The 13,751-nt window shown below is 39.0% G+C and overlaps 1 protein-coding gene and 1 long non-coding RNA gene across 3 annotated transcripts in view; one reads left to right on the top strand and one right to left on the bottom strand.

Moving 5' to 3' along the window:
- PGM2 (phosphoglucomutase 2) overlaps positions 1-2,892 on the top strand; it is an 18,170-nt gene extending 15,278 nt beyond the window's left edge. For both annotated transcript variants that reach the window (XM_064511311.1, XM_026093761.2), the window contains exons 12-14: positions 768-957; positions 1,570-1,703; positions 2,499-2,892. In XM_064511311.1, coding sequence (XP_064367381.1) covers positions 768-957; positions 1,570-1,703; positions 2,499-2,601 — 427 coding nt within the window. In that variant the 3' untranslated portion in view covers positions 2,602-2,892. The remainder of the gene's footprint in view (positions 1-767; positions 958-1,569; positions 1,704-2,498) is intronic.
- The window catches only part of LOC135328280 (uncharacterized), a 30,486-nt gene that overhangs the window by 14,889 nt on the left and 1,846 nt on the right, over positions 1-13,751 (bottom strand). The window contains exon 2 of the long non-coding RNA XR_010389093.1: positions 3,671-3,801. This is a non-coding gene — a long non-coding RNA (uncharacterized LOC135328280). The remainder of the gene's footprint in view (positions 1-3,670; positions 3,802-13,751) is intronic.

Here is a 13,751-nt window from a genome sequence, read left to right as displayed (position 1 = left end):
GTCTGAGAGATGTTTAATATCTTCACAGACCTGAAGAAATCAGTAGCCAAGATGGCTATTGGATTTCATGTCGGGGGGGGGGGAAGGTGATGTTGTTTGGTTTGGTGGGTTTTTTGTTTGTTTTGAAGGAGCAGGCAGCACAATCTGGTAGACATTCTCCCTCCGCCTTTTCTGTCTGGTAGAGTCACTAACAAAGGAATGGTAGAACCTGCAAAAGACTTGTGGAAAACTCCAGCCTTGGTGTTTACCTCCTGTTTAACCAGTCCTCAGATGTCTTATTTGCATGCAGCAACTTGCTTGTTTCTTCAGTTGTTTAAGAAGGAATCAAGTAGCAAAGGTCTGCTAAAACATAACGCATAAATAAATTGTGGAATTTATTGCCACAGACTGTCCTACGTGGCAGATCATGTGTGTTCAGGAAACAGGAAGACAAATGTGTTGCCCTCCAGTCAGACATCTTATGTTCTCTTCCTATGGTGGTTAAATTCCTTAAACGTATTAATGGCTTTTGCTTCTAAACCAGAAAAAAAAACCCCGTTTTTTATTTTTAATCATTGAAAAATAAAAATTTCTCTACAGACGCTTTAGAGTCTATAAAATAGAGCAATTAAGGTGCTGAGGCCTTTTACAACATAAGGGAGAAAATTTATGCTGCAGTTGGGTGATCATGGGTATACATTCTTGCTCTTAAAGATGTATATTGTGTATGGTATACAACTGTAATAAGAAGATTACTTCTTTAACTCATTATTATTGTGTCTTGACAGATACGGCTTCCATATTACCAAAGCTTCATATTTCATCTGCCATGATCCTAAAATTATTGAACAGCTTTTTGACAACCTTAGAAACTATGATGGGAAAAACACTTACCCAAAATTCTGTGGCAGATTTAAGGTTTCTGGAATAAGGGATCTAACTACTGGATATGACAGCAGCCAGCCAGATCAAAAAGCTGTAAGTAAGTTTTTTTTATAATGTATGCAGTCATAACGTATGTACGTCCACATATCTGTAAAAATACAGAAAAACACTGTAAAACACATTACAGTCAATGCAGGGTCTTAAAATGAGTCAGATTTGGGATGCTGCTTTTGTCTTGGTGGGGGGAATCAAGATTGATTTGTTCAAGATGGCAGACTGTAATAGGAGGTAAAGATGATCGTGCGATTTACTACAATTTCCACAGACTTTCTTTTCTTGTTTTGACAAAGCAGTCTTGCATTATTTGTTGTAAATGTGAAGCTAAGCTGTCTGCAGAGATGTGGCTTTGGATTCTTTAGTCTTCCAGGATCTATGTTTCTTTTTCTTCATGGGGAAGCCTATCACAGAGCTTTTTCTGTTTGCAATCAGAATGTTGACTAGACTGGAGATGAGCTATCTAGTAAAGAACAACCAGATTCCAGACTGAGGGTAAGACTGTCATTTGCCTTATTGATGAAGAAGACAGAACAAAACTTACTTTTAACTGATGTATCAGTTATGTGATGTCACATCATGGGTTGCATCTCAAATCATTACATGTAGTCTCTTTTCAGAGTTCTTAAAAGTTATTTCTTCTGTTTCTAGATACTTCCCACTAGTAAAAGTAGCCAAATGATAACGTTTACTTTTGCTAATGGAGGAGTGGCCACTATGAGAACCAGTGGAACAGAACCAAAAATCAAATACTATTCTGAACTTTGCGCACCTCCTGGAAACAGGTATTGTCACGTGTAGGATTAAGTGTTGTCTAATAGTGGTTGTGTTGGTTTGTTTGTTTGTTTCTATGGGGAAGAGAGCTCTCCATCATCAAATAATGTTAATAAATTTTATTCTTTTTTAAATGAATAAGTATCAAGCTTTAATTCTGCAAAATTTATTGAATCGTTGTCACTGAAATGTCTCTAAAATTGGTTTTACCTTCAGTGAGAAGAGAATGCCTTTCTTGATAGTGCCTTAAATGAAAGTGGATATTTTCCCTCTATTTGATATGTATAATATAGTTGCTTCAAATTTATAGAACTATATGTAAGGTGTTCTAATATATTATATACCCTTACTACATTTAGTAATTGTATCCTTGATTGATAGCCTTGGAAATCATTTAGTCTGGAAGATGAGCAACTATTAATTGCTGTAATGGTTATAATGCTTTCTTATAGATGAAAATTCACCTGAAAATATGTTACAAGTATAAAAGTTACTAATTTATTATATTGATTATTAATGTAATAGAGCTTCTGAACTCAAACAGGCTATTCACGTATTTTAGATTATATTGTGGAGGTATGTTTGTCCATGGTCTTAAGTGCCTCCATGCACAGCAGTTGGAAGTAAACATCAGTGTATTATCACAAGAGATTTTAAGAAATCAAACACATTACTTTCGGCATTAATAGAAAATGTTTGCCTAAAACTAGACATCAGATTTAGAATTGCCCTTACACTGAAAATGTACGTTTTTAGCTTCTCCGTTGTGACCCTTTTTTTGTGTTTGTGTGGATTTTGTTTCTTAGTGACGTTGAGCAGCTGAAGAAGGAATTAGATGAATTGGTCAACGCTCTTGAAAAACATTTCTTTCAACCAGAAAAAAACAATCTTCAACGAAAGACAGAGTAAAATAACAAAATGGCTAGCTTAACTGCATTTGTTTTTGCATCATCAGAAGTGCATTATTTAAGTTGTAAGGATTTTGAGGACCAAACATCTGAGAATTCAGACTAAAAAGCACTTAGGCTTTTATTAAGATGTATTCTGCATACTCTTGGGTCCAGTATCTTATTTTGGAAAGGAAGTAGCTTTATCCTTAAAGTAACAAAAAAAACCCCAATCAATCTGCAAACTAAAAGTTGTCTGCAAATGTATTTCGGTCAAAACTTGTTTTAATTAAATACTGTAAGTAATATCCTATTTTCTGAAATGCAGCCTGGTTTTTGTGTAGTCTGATAAGATTATGAAATTTTATCTAGGTTTAGGTTGTTTTTAAGGCAAGAGCTTATGTTAACAAGGAGCACTGGAAACCTATGACGAAACTTTGCCAAACTTGAGGTAAATGTTTTGGAAGTAAACAAGAAATTCACAGTGAATTTGCTGGGGAGCTTGTGTTTGCCTTGGGAATATGCATCATATTGCACTTTGGAGATAGTAAGTGTACTAAACAGCTTTTCCTTAGAAGTTCTAAGCAGACTTTAATACCATGAACATCTTAAGACAGAATGTGTATATACAGCCCCTTTCTGTTACTTCATTGAACTAAGCATAATTAGGTCAATGTATATCTCAGAATCTCAGAGCCTATCTTAATGTATGCTACCATGACTTGGTGCGTAACTGCCTGTCTAATTTAGAATAGAAGTTTACATTTCATTGCATGCTGTCCTCTGCACTTGTAGAGCAGGAATGGGTTATGCAGAAGTTACTAGTTGACTTTATTAATACAGGTTTTTCTGTGTTTTCAGTAGTTGTTTTGGATATTAGTGTAGCTCTAACAGCCTCAGTGCTTCCTGGGTAAAGAAACACCTTTGCCAGAATTACTTATGGTATCCCATGGAAAATGACTAGTTGTCAGGCCAAGCATAGATCAAACTTAGTAAATTGTTCATAAAGGAACAAATTTGCCATTCAGCATCCACTAAATACTAGCTGACCTTTTTAGTTAAGACAGTCAGCAAAGACTATCAGTTTTTACCTTATGGACTTTAGAGTTGTTTTCAGAGGACTCAAGGGAAGGAGTAGTCCACATACTCTTTGGCTGTCACTTCAGTTTCTCCCCGCACTGGAGTCAAAGGCAGCATCTGAATCATCTGTCTTGAGGTTTGTCTGTGTGGCATAAGAAACTAATTTCAAAAGAAGATATTGAGAAGGGTATTGAGGAAACTTGAGTGTGCTATTAGTCAAAGCCTAGGCCTTTGAAATAGAAGGTTAGGGAGGTAGCAAGGTTATTACTCTATGCAGAAAGTGCTTGTTCTCATCCTCCATTTTCGCTATTTCTTTTATACTAAACTAAAGATGGGACACATTTTCATTGATATGTTTCTTTGGCGCCTTGTGTAATGCAGTCTGTATTCCTGAATAGGACCCTAGGTGCTACTGAATGTAGTAATAGCTGTAAAGAGACTCTTGATATTGATTTCAGTGCAATCAGCTTTATCACACTGCATGAAATTTTCTGCACATATCAACTATCACTGTCCCTTCCTTCTGAAAGTAAAATCTAAGCACAAGTCTTACAAAAACAAATTAAAAAAAACCTGCCAGAACCCCTCCTCTCAAAAACACATGGGAGCTGATGCTGTGGTTTCAGAAAATAAATATACTTTTGATGCCATAGAACCATATATTATATATTTTATGATGAGTAATCTACACTGAAGATTGGATGTGGTTTTTGGTGTTGGACGTAACACAAGTATTTCAGAATTTTTTTGTGCATATTAAGTATGCTAAAACAAAGCATATTTGGCATGTTATAAGTCTGCACTGATCCTTGAAAGCAAACCTCTTTTAAAACTTCAGGCCTGAATTCAGCATGTTTAAGATGCTGGATCACCAGTCCACTTCCACTTGGGCTTGAGGCAGAGCAGTCTATTAATTTGTTTTCCTACTTGTTTTGTTAATGAAATACAAAGGCAGCATTAATAGTGTTACAAAATGATTTTGGTTTTTGTCATCTTATTTTGTCCCTGGGAGTATGTTGAGAATATTCCAGTCCAGCACAAGGCTCATCTAGAACTGAAATCAGAAGTGATTTCAAGGCAGTCCATAAGAAGGAGGCATGAGAAAAAGGATCTCTCTTGTTAAGGAATTAAAATAACAATGCAGCTAAGTGCACTTCTCTGCAATTTGATGTAGTCCAAACCTAAATTACTTATCAATAGTGATGTTCCATTTCCTTTGCTTTCCCGGCATTTGTGATGCTAGGTCTCCAGCTGCCCGAGATCTAGAGTAATAGATGTGAGCTACAAGTCTGAGACCATAGTTGGAAATGGAGCTGACAAACTGTAGAAAATGCATGCAGTCAAGTCTCTAAAGTTTCTGTGAGAAGATTCTGTATGGCAAGAGCTGAGAAGAGAAATTAATCAGGAACCTTAGCCACTGCTCCCTTACCCTGCTATTATATAGATTCTTCTCCTTTCCTTGACCCTCAACAAATGAGGTCCTACTTTCCTTTGTTTATGAGGATGGAGGCCTGAAGGGAATGAGGTAAGGAGGAAGGTTAAAGAAGATTATGGAGATTGCACCATATATTACTCCTGTACACAAGCTAGAAAACAAAGCAGGAGGGAAATTGCTCTCATGTGCTGCTGCTCCATCTTTCTTTACACATCGGTTTGAAAGAAAAGTGCAGCAGATGAAGAGAAAATATAAGATCAGGGCACCAGATTCTCCTCATTTGTCCTTAATTTGTTCCCCCTGCCATTCCTGGTAAGAGCCTTTCTATGTTGAGCATCCTCTGCAGAAGAAATGCTTTTTTTGGGGGGGGGGGGGGGGGGGCTGGAGGGTGGGGGGCGGGGGGAGTGGTGAGGTGATAACAATCAATCTGGCGTGTAATGCTAATGGTGTACTACCATCAGTTCTGGCAGAATAGTTAGAAGGATGAAGCCATAAAGCTTAGAGGGAAGTGGAATCTGGTTTGATAATTGTAAGTTAGGACTTGCATTAACAGCTGTAGTTAACATACTCTTTATAAATGCAAAACTTCAAATCTGTCTATATTATATTCTTAAATGCCAGGCTCTCTATCCTCAGTTTTTTTCAGTACACCTTGAAGACAGCAGTAGGTATGCAGCTGGGTACTGGGAAAGCAACTGCTACTTTTCTCATGACAAGACCAAGGTGTTGAGATGTGTATAACATTCATGTTCAGCTGTGAGTTGTTTCAGCCTGCAACCAAATGTGATTGCCTCTTTAAGGAGTACAACTTCTCATGTGATGATCCTAGGATTTTTGGCTTCCAGGTAGCCATCTACCACTTTCTGGTACTAGCCTGTCACTCCCTGTCTGGGACATAGTCTACTGAATGTCAGCAACTTTCTCTGGCCCAATTTCATGTTAAGGGAGAGAAGGAGGAGACACAGGTGTGTGGTCCCTGGAACAGAATAAAGGGTCCTATTTCAAGATCCTGGCTATACAAAAAGAGGAAGGGTGAAGGCTGGGCCTGCACTTGTTTTTCAGTCTTGCTTTAGAATCTAACCTGTCTTGCGACTTAACCACAGAATACCCTTGCAAAACAGGGTTTCCTGCACCGCATTGCACCCTGGGCTCCTAAGGAAAATGACCTTGCACAAGCTACCAACCCAAACTGCTTGCTGCCCGATTAGATCATATCAGTCAGTGCTCCCAAGACTGACGTGTTTGTGGTATCTAGCCTCTGCACAATCATCATGAATTGAAGGTCAGGATTAAGACAGGCTATCCAGCAGCAGCGCCTTTGTCAGAAGACAGGTTTCTAGGGGACATACCATATCTGAGCTGTGCATGATCTTCCAGCATGCTAAAGACAGAAGCTTCTTGAAAATAAAATGCTTGAAGCAGGAGCTGTAGTACACACATGATAAACGCTAAAATACTCAGCAGCGTAAATGGGCAGAGAACAAGTGATGCTGCACAGCTGTGACATACGGTGTGCATAATGCATCCTTTAGCTGCGTGACAGTCCTGTCCCAGTTGTACTTGATCTAAACTGCTGTGTGGATGGATGCACTGTGGTTGGCCTGGCCAGCCATGCTGATCGGCTGGTGGCATCCCCAGGATCATGGGGCCCTGAGCTGGAGACTGCAGACAGAGGGGCAGTTCAACAGGAGGCAGGTGGGGGCAATGCCTTCAATTTGGGCAATAGTGAGCCCTCCCCAAGGCAGGGGAGGATTTGTGGACTGTAGGAGCCTGTAGCTCTAGGCTTCTTTTTATTTTCATTTGTAGAGTGGGAGGTTTTGCATTCCTTTTGTTGTGGAGTGTGGTAATGGACATTTTACTGGATTCATGGGCAAGGTTTGAAGTCACTAGGGTTACAGTTTCTGATTTCTGTCTTCTGCACATATCTGAACATCTCCACAGCCTAGAGAGGCACGCTCATTGTACAACTGTCTGCACATGTCAAGCCTGGATCTGGATTTTGCTGATGTTTCTTTTGAGAAGAGCCATCTGTATTCAACCTTGGCCAGAGTCTGTCAAGGTGCCTCTCTCTTGAGGGATACTAAGGAAATCCAGATGACCTGGTCTATCTCTCAGTTTTCTGTGACAGACTGGGCTTCTATTGAGCTGACCCCATTACTTATGAATGATCTACAGGGCAAGATTCCAGCTACTTACATTAATTACTATTCTCTTCACTTCTGTCCTGCCTGGAAATGTAGGGATTTCATCTACCATAGAAACAAGCAATCCCTTGTAGTGCTGGAATGCTTGGGATGGATGGATGGCTGCCTGGCTGGTTCTGCTTCTGGACAAGCATTTTTGTATACAAGGATAAAAATGTTTGTATGCACTTTGCAGTAGGTAAATGTTTGTACTGAGTAGCAGTAGATCTTTAAAAAGAAGATCATTTTCTATTGAAAAATACATTAATCTAGCATTTCTCCCAATCCTATTTCTAAATCAAGATGCAAATAGCTAAGCCAGGTGACAGATGCAACAAACCTACAGTCTCCTACAGATACCTGGGTAGTTGAAATACAATGCAAGATAGGTGAGGTGCATGTTGTGCTGGCTTATCTGTAGCTGTAGACACAGAAGAAAACAAAGCAGCAGCATGAGTATACTGTGTTATTGCACACCTACTTTGTGATGGTAGAGGCTGTCATGGTCCGTCTGCTTTGCCACCAATCTACACAAGCCTGGCATGACCACTTTTGAGGACGGCGGTCACCTACTTTCTGGGCTGATGTAAGGGTTTGGAAACAGATTCTTTGCGGCTGGAGCCATCTGCTGCCACTGTGACAGGCTGGGTGCTGCTGAGTATTCTCTGCTTAGAAAACGGCAAGTGCCCACTAACTGGTAACGCTGGTGAAAAAAAGTCTAACCAGCATACCAGGGTAGGCCTGATCTCATTGGCATCCAGGATTCAGCAACATGACTGCACTGGCCTATTATATGGATGTTATACTGAAATTACATGACAGGTAACCTGGAACATGTCTGGTCAATGGTACCAGTTACAGGTTCCGCTACCATGCTGATAATGGAGCTGTGATGCTGTTGCAGCGATCCTGCCCCCTTTGGCACTGTCTCCATTGTTCTCCTTCATGGAACATCCTCCTGCTTCTCTTATTCTCCCTGTAACTGATCCCCCAAACTGGTTACTTTTATGTACCAGCACTATGAAACTATGATTGATTTTCACCAGGAGGTAGAGCTCAATTTTTAGGTTATGTGGAAGGTTTTATAGAGTAGGTGAATACAGTCAAGGGCAAGAAGGACCTTTATAGACATGTGAAAAAGGCCTGTGAGGTATTGTATGGTGCAGACAGAGGGGCTGCACTTGGAGAGCTCTAAATGTGTTAAAAACTGGCAGTGGGTCCAGCAAAGAGCTTATTGAGACAACCTCGAAATGGCTTGGATACCATCAGAAATGGTGTAGATATGGTCAACAAGGTGGTCGAAAATGAGAGAACTCATCATTCTGTCTTCCCAACGACAAGGAATCTGCTTGCTCCATTCCCTGCTTCCAAACAGAAATTTCCAATGTTACAGAGAGGAAAAATAAATCAAAAACTGGTTTACCAAGTTAATCTAACAAGTAGAGCAAGCTACAGCATTACAAGCTGAAACTTACAGTTTCCTGTGTCTTTGCTAACGTCTTGCATCAGAGAAAGGGGATCTAGAATTAAAATGAAGAACTGAAACACAAGCACTAAAAGTGTACTGAAGAGAAGGGTTAGCACATAGTCCAACAGATCTTACTAAGCCAGCATTCTTTTGCAGCTTCCTCCATCAAAATGTTAAGTAAGAGAACAAAGCCAAATTCAGATAATATTGAGATGATTAGTTTCAGGACAAACATAAAAACAGACAAATGCAGTTTGTCAGCAACCAGCCTTGAACTCTGAGCAGAGGCACTTAGGTTTTCTCCAGAAATGGCAACTGCCAAGACTAAAATAAAGAATGTTTGCAGTCTGGAGTGAACCCAATTCTAAGGAAATGCCTGGCTACTTTTAGAGAAAGCTGCATCCCTAAGTTACCAAAACTCATGTAAAATGAGCCTAGTTTTTACGACAGATGAACACTCATAATTCCAATGGAAGTCAGTGGAAGTTGTAAACATCTGATTTCCCCCAGGAAATCATACCCATAGGGGCAGGGGGAAAATGCCTTTAGATTGAGGAGAAATCAGTGTAGTATTAAAACTCTCCCATAAAAATGAAAGCGTAGAAATGCATTAAGACTAGACTAATGGACATCACTTTAAGGTTATTAGTTTGTTTGCTAATTGAGAGTAAAATCCACTCCTAGATAATAGTTATTTCATTAAATTTTATGAAACAGTTTGGCTGGAAGAAAGTAAATATATTTCACCTTTCTTACAAACCGTGCTTAGTACACAGCTTGTATGAAAAATACAATACTTATATTTGAGTTGTGGAAGGATTTATTTGAGGCTTTTGCTGTATAGCAACAAATTATACAGGAACAAATGAAATTCACTATGAAATAATATGAAAATCGTTGCTTATATTATATTTTAAATATTCTACACGTATGTGTTCACCAACAAAATTGTTCCCTGCCCCTTAATCTGCCCATAAGTATAAAAGTAAGTGAAAGGTAATCTTCATTAAAATAAACTAAATTGCTTTCTGTGCTTTCCTTCACAGTTTCTTTGCATTATAAAAACACACAGATTCACCCAGGATAGTATTTCTGCTCAACTTCCAAATGGAAGCAAACATTTTTACTTTGTAGAGTGATTGCCAGATAACTGAAATTAGGTCACGCACCATCCAAACGCTGTGCCTAATGGGATGAGCCTATTAAACTATCCAATCACATCCTAACATCCATCTAAATAAAATGTAATATAAATGATGTCATAGCAACAGCAGCTTCCAAAGAAAAGGAAAAGTTTAAAATACACGATCACTAGTACATCATTTTCAAATGTATTTACGGGAATGAAAGAGAGGAAGAATTAATTGTGAGATCTGAAACATGCAAAAATACAGAGGCAACGGGCAGGTTCCATAATAGGAGCTCAACTCTTTCCTAACTCTTTACCCCTGATCAGCGATAACAGAAAGCCTCTTGTCTATGAAGATAATCACTAACTACTGTTGCTGTCATGCATTCTTACAGCATATGAAGTAGGCAAAAATATGCTATGATAACAGCATCATTCAAATTTTGTTTATGGAATGCCTGGAACTATATATAAATAGCATGTGGAGATGCAATGTCACTGGATAAGAATGAAGCACTTTACCCAGAGCTCATTTAAGTCAAAGGACTTCAAAACAGTTTGCATCCTGCCCTTAAGTACTGATTTACATGAAACAAATCACAAATAAACACTTAGACTGTTTTATTTAATAGCAATAAAAATTGATCATTATGAGCAGCCTAGGAGGAAAGTGTAGATGCTTATAATGAAATTTAAACAAAATTTAGGTGCCTGTGTTCAAAACCATAATCCAAAACATTACTATTTGACTGCTACCTAACTGTGGAGGAACTTCAACTCTGAAAGTAATTTGGGTGGAAACGTAAAACTTCCCTTTTGGTTAGTGATGCTTTTCAAAGGATGAGTCTACAGTCACAGCTGCCCAAAATTCCCCTCCTGCCCCTGGCCGGATGCACTTAGCCAAAATTTCACTGAGCTACCTGGTTCCAATGTACAACCCTACATCGACTGAGAGCTCGTGAGTAGGTGTTTCTCCCCCTTGGCCCACAAGAAGGACTCCATTACTTAGATGTGTGTGTGTGGGGGGGAGTTGTTTGTTTGTTTTAAGTGCATCTGGACAAAGAGATAATGGTGAAACTGATGTTCTGGCATAGATCATTGTTGCTAGATGTGGGAAGACCTGGTTCAAATTCCTCCTTGGTCTGAAGAAGTTCACGGTGATAGGAACCTGGTAATGTTGTGGTGATATGTTCTAGTACTAGCTACCCCTTCATCTCTCCATTTTAAAGCCATGTTTCTGTGAAGAAAAAAGAACAGGAATTTACTGTTCCAGAAAATTGAACAGAATTAGTAAGTCTAGTGTTCAGGGCTTTTACCTAAATAAAGATATGGGGATTTTGCTTTTGTATGTTACATAAACACTTCTTAGGGACTGGACCATACTACTCCCTCGTTGTTTTCTTCCTGTTTTCACACATGAAACTTGCATTTTTTTTTCCTACATAAGGAACAGTTTCAGCAGGAAACACAGAGAAGGAATGCTGTCCAGTGTATCCTCAAGGCTGAAGATTAGGAAACTGGGAGGTAGGTTGACCAAGCTCAAGTTGAGCAGAAAGCAAACTGGTCTTTCTGCATCCTGGATAAATAAATGTATCACACTTAAACAAGAGAGTGATCTTTTTTCTTTAAATACAGTATGTGAGTACCTCACTTCTGGAAAGAAGTGTGGAACTCATGAGGATGGAGGACCACATCCTGCAGCCCTGAGAAAGGTGCTGAACCCCCAAAGAGAAGTGTGACTTTACACACAACCGTATTTTCTACATTTCTGTGTCAGAAGCTGCATCATGAGCTTTTGTCTGTTTTAACCCCTTCAAAGGCCCTCCTCTTGCATCACATTACCATCTTTACCATACAGATTAATGCTACTGCAAACTGAGAAGATGGAAATGACAAAATATAAATAAACATTAAAATATCTTTTTGCTGCAAGGACAGAACATGAAGCTATCTACCGCAGGGGTATACAGAAGCACTCCTTTGTCCCATATTAACTTTTCTTTTCATGTTATCACTGGTAACACCAAAGTATACATACAGTTACCTATACAAGTTAGCTCTTTTCACATCTAAACATGGTCTCATCTGATAGAGCTTTAAACTCTTTCTTGTGCATAGGTTCTAAACCCCCTTTGCCAGCAATTTGCTTTCTGTAGTAGCAGTGCTTGACACCACTAAAATCGATGGTCAGTTAGATGTAGACTGCTGAACATGGTGGAATTAGGTCCAGATGCTTACTGTGACCTGTGCATTTCTCCACTCTATCTTGTTAGTAATACATTGTTTTTATTGTGACATTTTCATCAGTTGCTGAGCTGGTGACAGACATCAAACTAATACCTTTTAAATGCATTGGCAGATCTGGTATTTTTATTACTTGGACTTTTTAATTAGTTTTAATAAAAATACAAAATATTCTAAAATAAAATTATCACAAAAAGTTGCAAACAATATACTAAAATTTTCTTTTTGCTGAGACACTCAGATGCTATATTATTACTACAATTTACCAATAAACATTATAGAAGGTTGGCTGGATTAAACTGATAATGAGTCCCTGTTCCTGAATAGATTTTCAAGGTGTTTGCCAAATATAAACACTTCAGATTTGTTTTGTTTCCTACTAACTGTAAGAAAGTATTCTAGGCCTGCTTGAATGAAAGAGGGGAAGTGGTTCAAAATCAAAACGAATGGAACTATTAAACCGATGTAAAAGTAGTTCTTATCCAAGACATTTCACTTTGTTTATAAAATATTGTATCAGAACACAATTAACTTGACAAAAACTCTGCTAGTCAAAGAACAAAACATATGAGCTAGAGATAATAGCAAAAATAACAGAGGGCCCCATTGATGAGTGTAAGCACAGTCCAATTCCTTTTCCCAGCCATCCAAGAGGAGAGGGAAAAGAGGATTTGTATGTGTGATGCTCTAGCATTGACTACTGGTGTTGTCCGGGGATTTTCCAAGCAACAAGAAATAGTCTTGTAGGATCTTTATCAGTCTCACTGTCACGTTTTGAAAAGCAACAGTGAAGCTGTAAAAAAGTCATCCTAAAATCAACGTTTGGTAATCTGGGAATGCATGAGCCTCAGCCAAAGTGCTGGAGCTGCTGGATTGGGAATTACAGTTCACTGTTTTTCGTAACATGATTACTAGAGGCAGCACATAAAATGCTCTGGCAGCAGGCTTAAAACAAACAAAAGGACCGGCTGGTCTCATATTATGAGGCTGGTGGGTGATACCTGGAGTGAGAGCGGTGTCATTAGCCATGACAGTTTAGAGAAGTAAGAAAGGCAAGGTTTGAAGAGAGCTGGGATTCCTTTTACTGCAGCAAAGGAGGCTGTTGAAAACGAAAGGCACTCATGCCTACTCCCATGTTTGAAGGAGAAGCATCAAACTAATAAGTACGGATTGGGAACTGCTCTGAGGAAACTATTGATCTTTCATACTTACCATTTTACATGTCAATAATCCTATAAAAATACACTCAGCAAGCAAAAAGTCATGTAGTGCACATGCAGCAGCAGAACAAATTTCCTTTGGAAAGCTTTGATTCTACAAATCTGCATAGATTAAAAGTAAATCAGTGGTCTGCCAAGAAGACTTGAAACATTGTGTGCAAAAGCAGTTTGCAGAACTGGACTGTAGGGTGCCTCGATCATCTGGAAAGAGCACTTGCAGAGCAGTATAATTAATTCTCCAGATTCGTGCATTTCTTAGCCTCTCTTGCAATACGATGACCAACTAGTACCAACTCTTACAGTTATTTTACATATATGCAGGTATGACTGAACGATGTGGCTTCTTGTGCAGGGAGCAAGTGGAGCGGAGGCACTAAATTTTGTCGGAGAAGAACGTGAGTCTTCGGAAGACC

The sequence above is a fragment of the Dromaius novaehollandiae genome, chromosome 4 (assembly GCF_036370855.1).
Source record: "Dromaius novaehollandiae isolate bDroNov1 chromosome 4, bDroNov1.hap1, whole genome shotgun sequence".
Taxonomy (NCBI): Eukaryota; Metazoa; Chordata; class Aves; order Casuariiformes; family Dromaiidae; genus Dromaius; species Dromaius novaehollandiae.
Note: the sequence above shows the minus strand (reverse complement) of the source record. Positions and strands in the feature narration are given on the sequence as shown.